At 38.5% G+C, this 8,804-nt stretch overlaps 1 protein-coding gene across 11 annotated transcripts in view; it reads left to right on the plus strand.

Moving 5' to 3' along the window:
- EPHA7 (EPH receptor A7) overlaps nucleotides 1–8,029 on the plus strand; it is a 205,641-nt gene extending 197,612 nt beyond the window's left edge. For 7 of the 11 annotated variants that reach the window (XM_089530707.1, XM_089530709.1, XM_089530714.1 and 4 more), the window contains 3 exons: nucleotides 100–293; nucleotides 3,909–4,064; nucleotides 5,064–8,029. In XM_089530707.1, the coding sequence (XP_089386833.1) occupies nucleotides 100–293; nucleotides 3,909–4,064; nucleotides 5,064–5,178 (465 nt within the window). In that variant the 3' untranslated portion in view covers nucleotides 5,179–8,029. Of the gene's footprint in view, nucleotides 1–99; nucleotides 294–3,908; nucleotides 4,065–5,063 lie in introns of those variants that run through there. The other 4 variants (XR_016281768.1, XM_089530715.1, XM_089530717.1 and 1 more) reach the window with 3 other exon arrangements.
- The last annotated feature ends 775 nt before the right edge of the window (nucleotides 8,030–8,804 follow it).

An 8,804-nucleotide genomic window follows, 5' to 3' on the forward strand; every position in this document is an offset into this window, starting at 1 on the left:
GTTTGAAAGATACATTTCATAAAGCTTTGATTGCTTAATTTGGCTGCTTGATTCTTCATGGGCCGTAAAAATTCAAAACAATGTTGTTTTGGCTATTAGGTTATAAAAGCAATCGAAGAAGGGTATCGCTTGCCAGCACCCATGGACTGCCCAGCAGGCCTTCACCAGCTGATGCTAGACTGCTGGCAGAAAGAGCGGGCAGAAAGGCCAAAGTTTGAGCAAATAGTGGGCATTTTAGACAAGATGATCCGCAACCCAAACAGCTTGAAAACCCCTTTGGGAACCTGTAGTAGGTAAGTTGTTGAAGGTTTGGATTCAGGTGTCATCCATACCTAAATGACATCCAGCTAGATCTATCTTTACTAGCATCTAATTAGATGAAAGCACTAGAATTTCTAAACTAGTACAGTTTGCTTAAGACAATCTGAGACAAGTTGAGGTTGCTATTGGTTGGAGGTATTTATTTTATTCAGTTTATATCCTACCTTTCTTCTGTCATGGGATGCAAAAGCAGGTTATAATGAAGGTTAAAGAAAAGCAATTAAATAATTGCATTAAAAAGGCACATGTTTAAAAGTTTAATATGGATTTAAATACACAACTGAAAGGAGACAAGATAAAAACAGCATGATGCCACTTTCAAACACCGTACTGCCAACATCACTGCCTACTGACAACCTGGGGAGAAATGTGCTTCTGAATGGCATTATACAGTGGGCCCTCAGTATTTGCTGGGGCTTGGTTCCAGCACACTACCACCCCATGGATGCTAAAATCGGTGGATGGTCAAATCCCATTATATACAGTGATGCAGTAAAATGGTATCTCTTATATAAAATGGAAAAATCAAGTTTTGCTTTTTGGAAATTTTTGAGTGTGAATATTTTCAAACTATAGTTGGTTGAATCCATGAATGGAGAACCCATGGATATGAAGGACCAACTGTAGTCTCAAGAAAGGATGGGATTTCCATTTAGTTTGTTGAGGAGGAGTAGTCCCCAGGAACATAATTTGCCAATTCGTATCTACCACATCACCTCCACTTCTTACAAAGAAGTAAAATCAAGCCTACTCACCTCCAGATTGGATGATTATATTGCCTTTTCTGTGGGGCTGAACTTGAAGCCTGTCCAGGAACATAATGCAAAATGAGACTACCAGAGTTAAAAAAAATTAGAGCACGTTGTTCTGATTCTGTATTGAGCATACCTGTTATAATTTATTCCCAGACTCAGCTCAAGATGCTGGCTTTTTGAATCTGCTTAGAATCAGCATATTTTCAAATTTATCTTAACCCATGAAATTCTGTTGTATTACTGTGTTCCTTTGTCATTTAAACCAGTAGTGGGCAGCTGTGAAAGAGTAAGGGGTTGCATTAGCCCTCCAGGAGACCTTGGAAGGTGGCACCCCCCACAAAAATGATTTTTTTTTCTTCAAATGCCCACAAACATCTCTAGATATGGGTGGCATGTGTTGGGGTCTTCCTAGGCCCATAGAAGGTATTTTGAGGCAGAATTTTGTTTTAACCTTTGGGTCATCCAGGAGGCCTTCAGATGTGATGGTAGTGCCCTCCGTACACCCCAAGAGATCATTTTGGGGGAGGGAAACAGCCTCAAGGGGCTGCATGTCACCTGCATGCTTCACTTTGCCCATCCCTGATATAAAATAGAAGGGCAGAACAGAAACCATTGATAAAGTAGTAGTAGTAGTAATAAATTTTATTTGTATTTCCCACCTCTCCCTGCTGATGTACACAACATCAGAAGGGAAACATTACTGTTTTTTCCTTGTTTATTTACTTCAGGGATTTAAAAATAACCAGTGCATTTTATACAATGTTTATTTTCGTTTTAGAGGGAAAACACATCTGCTAAAAACCTCAGTTTATAATCTTGATCATTCTAGCCTAATATTTTAAGGTGTACACTGTATGGTTATCAGGCCACTTGCCCTCCCCCCCACCCCTTTATAATATTGCCATTTTATCAGTGATCTATGTTTTTTTCTTCACATGCTGATCTACTACAAGTATTATTGTATTTATATAGAGGCAAGTTCCACATATTCAGTGTTGCTGGATATCAAAGTATGTTTATGTGAACATAGGAAGAGAGCATAGAAGTCAAGAATAAATAGTTGTGTGCCAGGTGTGAAGATTAACTCTGCCTTGGCATCCACAAGCCAAAGAGGGACTGTGATATTCCCCCCATGTCAATTTTGGTTGTGTGAATAGACCAATAGGACCACTAGGACTGTGTATTTTATTTATTTATTATCCAAAGTGGCTTATAATAGTTTAAAAAATGCCATTGTTTACAAAAGTTAAGATAATTAAATAACAGTTTTATTAAAAGAATATTGTAGCACCTATGAGACTAACTATGAAAAAAGAGGTTGTAGTATCAAAAGTGCCTCAAGATCCCTTTGCATACTGATATTCCAGACTAACATGGTTATGTCTCTAAATTCACTATTATTAAAAACATAGTTAAGAACAATTAAAAACACATATTTATAATATACGGTCGTTCCTTCCCTTATGCGGGGGATCCATTCCAGACACACACACACACTCCTCCACGTAAGGGAGAAAACACGGATGTACAAGCCCCATTCAAGTGAATAGGGCTCATGCCCATGGTGGCGCGTGCGCCATTGCCTTTTCCTTCCAGTGCAGCTTCCAGCAAAGACTGAAGATTTAAAAAAATGCAGCACTCCACATTACACACACACTACAATGTCATAATTAAAATTCAAAAGGTCTGCCTAAATAAGAACATCTTCATCTGCCAAAGGAGAGAGAGGAGAAAAGGGGCCAACTGGAACTCCCGTGGAAGGGTGTTGGGGCTATGAGAAAGTGCAGATCTTAATGCACGTATATAAAGAGATGCAGTCTTTCAGATAATGCAGAATGGGTGGGGATCACTAAAAAGAAAAGAAATAATATCTGGTTTGAAAATAAATGTAGGGAAAACTAAAATAGTAACAAAAAATGCCCCCAAAAAGGAAGGCGAATTGATGAAGAAATCTAGTTTTGAAGTGAGTATAAAAGTAAGATATTTGGGGATAGATTTAACATCGAATAATTCTGATCTGTATCAAAACAATTACAAGAAAATGTGGATTCAAATTTTAAAAGATTTAGAAAATTGGAAAAAAATAAAATTATAATTATTGGATAGGATAGCATATATTAAAATGAACATTTTGCCAAAACTACTTTTTTTTATTTCAAACTAATCTGATAATAATGGGGGGGAAATCTTATTTCAAGAATGGCAGAAGGCTTTATCCTTATTTATATGGCTAGGAAAGAAATCAAGAGTTAAATATAAAACATTACAGGATGCAAAAGAACGAGGAGGATTATCAGTGCCTGACTTGAGAGATATATTGTCATGCAAGCTGTCTAGTATGGATTAGAGAATGGATAAACTTGAGTAATAAAACTTACTACAACTAGAAGGCTCAAACCTAGACATCCATGGATTCAAGCATCCGCAGATGGCAAGCCCGCATTGTATCCAATGGTGGGGCATGCACATATCCATGCCACCATTATAGATAGCCCCTGTTGTCCACTAGTGGCATATGGACACTGTCACACTGCCATTAAGTTCCTTTGTCCCCAGTGGTGGTGCAGCCATCCCTAATGGTTGTACAGCCATGTGCACTCACTGCCATTGAGAACAACAGAACATGAGCATCCATGGATTTTGGTATCCACGGGGGCTGTCCAGAACGGATCCCTCATGATACCAAGGGTCAACTGCAGATCAGCCATTAGAGAAGCTTTTAGAAGTATCCTAATCTATCCTCAGTGCCAGAAGTCTCAAATTTCCTAATGCTGTGTTCCTTTCCCCCCTGGATTATAACAATAATTTTGTGCTTTTCCCCTCATAACTTAGACCAATCAGTCCTCTTCTGGATCAGAACACACCCGATTTCACAACATTTTGTTCAGTTGGAGAATGGTTGCACGCTATCAAGATGGAAAGATACAAGGATAACTTTTCAGCAGCAGGGTATAATAATCTTGAGACAGTAGCAAGGATGACTATTGAGTAAGTGAATGATGTGCCCTTGTGCTTTTGACTTTACAGTGGCTCACATCTTGTGTAACTTTCAGCGTTACCTCATTCAGTGTTAGCTCATGTTACCTTGTTTTCAACAGCAAATTATGGGAGGCAGCAGCAATAGCATTCAAAGAGTAATAGTTTTTATAAAAAATTCTAGGGATCCCATGCTCATCCCCAGTTTATTGAATAGCCAATGGTTAAGTATTCATGAAAGCTAGTCATTCCTTGCATCACCCCTTCTTCTAATACAGTGCCACTGAACGCAAGTCTTGATCCAACACCCCTACCACTGCTACTTTTAGTGGGGGGGGGTGGGGGGAATCCAGGGAAAGGTAGATAGAATAAAGCTATCTTTAAAACACCTTGTAATAGCAGTCCTTAGAGTTAAGGAATTATGCCCTAAAAATCTATGTGAGTCACAAATCTATCCAACACCACTTCTTTAGCCCCTGGAGACTGTGCTCAGCTGCTTTTCTTTGCTACACATACTACGTAAAAGGTGTTGTTCAAACTGACCTTCGAGGATATTAAGTATTCCAGGCTGCAGTTCTGTGTACCCACTTGCTTTAAAACAAGCCTCTCTGAAATCAGAGGAACTGTGCTGCTGGGCTCTTAGACAAAAAAGAAAATAACTCACTGCACTAAGTAGCTTCCTCCCTCATCCCACACCTATGACTCAGGACAAAGTTTATCCTATATCCTTTGAAGGACATGGCAGTCCACCTGCAGAACATCTGCCATTTTCTGAAAAGATAGCAACAATTGTAAATTATATATTTCATTCATTTTTGTCCACTGTGGTCTTTATCACCCATAAGCCTCTTGAAGCATAAAGTGGATACTAAAAAAATCAGGCATGGCCATACTGACATCCTAGGTGTTTTTAAAAAGTTAATTCTATGTATTTTGCTGTTCTTCCCGTTTGCTCCATATATTCTATCTGTTAAATATCTAATTTTGGACCTTTTTTTCTCCTTCCTCTAGTGATATTATGAGCCTAGGCATCACTTTGGTTGGCCATCAAAAGAAGATAATGAGCAGCATTCAGACTATGAGAGCACAAATGTTACATTTGCATGGCACTGGCATCCAAGTGTGATAAACATTTCTCCCCTATGAGGGAGGTGACAGACTTGAGAGAACAGTGCCAGCCTTCTGTCTACATGAAGTGCTGCTAGAAGATTTTTCTGGGTCCTTCCTGCAGACAACAGAAGGCTCACAAGAAGCACCTACAGACTTGAACTCCTAAGTGCCACCAGACAGTTACTTAAAAAGGGAAAATGGATCCACCGATGGCGGCAACGAAAGCAGTGACAATAAACAAAGTACTACCTGAAACACCTACGAACACCTTGAACTCTCTAACCTCCTTTTTATCTAATGGACTTTTTAAAGTGTACATAGAGGATTTTAAAATGAAAGAAAGAATATATTTGTCAGATAAAAAATCATGATATTATTGTTAAAGTCAACAAGATATTTTCCTCAAACCTTTGATTTCAAGCTCTTTTTATTTTTAAGAAATCATTTGTGTTCCTTTTTCATATAGACCTTCCTTTAGTTAGACATTTATATCTTTGGGCCTTCTTAGTGCTAAGCATATGACACATTATTACACTGGGGACTTCTGAAAGATTGTATGAATTTCTACAGACACAAAAGTGTAACTGAGAAATGTGTATCAAGCTAGCTACTGAGTGGGGTGAAGTGGGGTTAGGACAGGGTTTTCTTTATGGAAGTTACTTTTGTCTGTTAATTCCACACCACATTGATGTGGTTTGCTAATTGGCAGGAAATCAGGAAAAAAATAGGGAGAGTTCTGATATTTTTGAAAATAATTTTGTATGACTTATCACATACCTTCTCTTTAAACAGGAAATGAATAAATGGAGAACCTAGCAATAATGTTCCCTAAGAAATCCTAGGCACGTTTAAAAGAATGGTTTGAAAGATGACTTTAAATTGGTTGCCTAGATTAAATGAAATCTGTACATCTTCAACTTTAAATTTGTTTCAGCCCCTTTCACTGAATGATTGATTGTAGGTGTGTCAAAACAAAACAAAAAAACAGGTACTGTACTGTAGTGTTGCCTAGCCTTTTAATCAGAGCACATTGGAGGTATATTGTTGTGTGTTTTTGTCATGTGTTTTTCTTTTCAATAATCCACATTAGAAGGTCAAGGAGAAACAATGGGCATGGTTAAATATGAGATTAAGTTGAATGTAGTCCTTCCTGCAAAAATAAAAGATCTTGGAGTGCAATCAAAAGAATAGTAGGCACATGTACACCTCACTTGAGTTAGCAGGAACTAATTTTTATGAATGCTTAAATTTCACTGATTTCAGTGTAGACCATCTCAGTTCACATGTTACCATCCTCTGGTGGAGGAACTGGTGTGCACATGAGCTCATATATGATGTCTCTCATATGGATGATTTTCTATATGTCAACATTCAGTGATGCATTCTCCCTGGGCTTGCGACAAGTTCTTATTAATTTTCATTTCCTTTGTTAGACAAAAGTACTGTATTCACTGTAGGAGAAACCCTGGGCCCCTTTGTATATGAGTTTATTTGCCAATGGAGGGAAGATGATTCTCTTCTACCTACGCTGCTGCCAGTAACATACCATCTAGGAGTAATCTAGATTTCTCTGGATGTCAACTTTTCAGATAAGAGTTCAATCAAGACAGAGAAAGTAAGATACACTTTACTGAAATCAGTGTGATTTGAGAACAGTGGTGGTATGATGTCCCAGTGGTTTCATGGGATGCAAGTGCTCCCAAACCTCTTGATTGCACTCCTCCTGTACATGCCCTGTTGAAATGAATGAAAGGTAAAACAACAGCTGTAGGTTTTGTACAGGAGATATTTCTCAGTTGGTGCCTTTGGATTTTCTATGAGAGCTGTAGAGTGTAAGGCAAGTGGCAGTTCAAAATTTCAAGGATTGTTGGGTTTTTTTTACAAGCTGCTCTAGACACATTTTTCTTTGAGATGTCTGACTGAAAGGTAGCTATTGAGTGAGAGAACTCTTTTTTGGAAAAAATACCAGTTTTAATTTAATATATGCGTACTTGAGTTGAGTGAAATGTAAAATTACCATAAGCAATAACAAAGTGTGTTGCAGGAATATATACGAAACAGGTGATTAATGCTGTCAAAAATATCTTGCAAATCGTGAGCTACCCCAGCAGTGAACAGCTGTACTTCCAAAGAGAACTGGGCTGCTCCCGTTGGTTTTCATAGAGAAAGATCCCAGGGATCAGTCATATAAATTAAATCTCGTTAGATAATGTGGTCATCCACACAAAAAAGAAGAAATAACCTGTAAATGTTCCTTTGTAAAACTTGTACATTTTATTTATACTGTCTTGTTTTGTACACACATTTCTGTGCAGTGAGCTCTGAATACATTGAAAATGCACTATATTTTTCTATTTTACTTACAGAGCATCACAAAGAAGAACATGTTTTTCAGTGCTACATAATGTTTTCTCCCACATTTAGGACCAAAGATAGCTTCAGAAAACTGAGATCATTCTCCACTGGGGGAGGTTGGTGGCTGCAGTTCCTATGAGTGGTGAATTTACTCCAGGTTTTAGGAGCATTGAAGGGGCTGAGCATATGGGGGGATAAGATTCAGCATTTTGGATAACTCATTTAAAGTTTGAACTAAAACCCAGAGCAGATTCATTGCCCTGATGACATTGGAACCACTTACTTCCCCTCCTCCTCCCCCCTTATTATTATTGTTGTTGTTGTTGTTGTTGTTGTTTTCTTTTAGAGCACTGTACAGTGTTATTTGTCATTTTATTTATTTGGTTGGTTAGAAAAATCACTTTGATTATACTAATTCTTTTTTATTCTTCCTTTCCCCCTTTGTTAAAGAAATCTGTAAAAAAAAAAGACAAATGAACAAAAAATCTTTGAAATAACATAATCCCATTACATAGACACTTCCATTTGTAATCTTTGTAATAGACTGTAAATATATTTTTGGAAATACAACAGTGTGAATAAGGGTTATTTTTCATTTTCTGTCTATATAATAATCACAGCACTTTCTAGTCTTCACATTCTTATATGGCAAACATAATTCCCCTATAAACCTTGGAAGCATTTTTTAAAATGTAGGTAAAACTATTGATTTCATAATAAATTGTGAGCACAAAATTAATTTTATGTAGAGCACAAGATGAACTTGCCCCCGATTTGTGGAATCAGTCAACTTGCACCAAAGTGTTCCTTTAATGTAGTGCGCCACAGTATCATTCTTTAGACTTAATGCGTGGTCCTAATCATGTTTGTTTACTAGGAACTAGTATCATTTATTTCAGTGTTTCTTCCCAGTAAGTGTGTTTAGGATAGCAGTCTCATGCTTGGATCCAAGTGGGGGTATGCACACACACAGAAACAAATTTCTGTACATATGTGTAAGAAACTGAATCCTAGAGGTGTAAGTGCATTCTGTCAAATCATGTCAAGAAGACGGCTGCAGATACACAATGGCGGGTTATAGACCGCCCATTTGGGGCGGTCTGGACCCGCCCCTTTCCCCAGAGTATCGGGGCTTCAGCGGCTACAGCGGCAGCCGCTGAGGCCCCGATCCGCCACTTTTCAGGCTGCGGGGAAGCAGCAAAACGCCGCTTCCCCGCAGCCTGAAAAGGGGTGTCCCTGGGACTTCAAGCCCCAAGGACACCCCGCGGCGGCGGGGAGGGGGAGAAA

The sequence above is a fragment of the Sceloporus occidentalis genome, unplaced genomic scaffold, assembly GCF_023333645.1.
Source record: "Sceloporus occidentalis isolate IW3139 unplaced genomic scaffold, rSceOcc1.0.p SCAF_6, whole genome shotgun sequence".
In the NCBI taxonomy this organism is placed as follows: domain Eukaryota; kingdom Metazoa; phylum Chordata; class Lepidosauria; order Squamata; family Phrynosomatidae; genus Sceloporus; species Sceloporus occidentalis.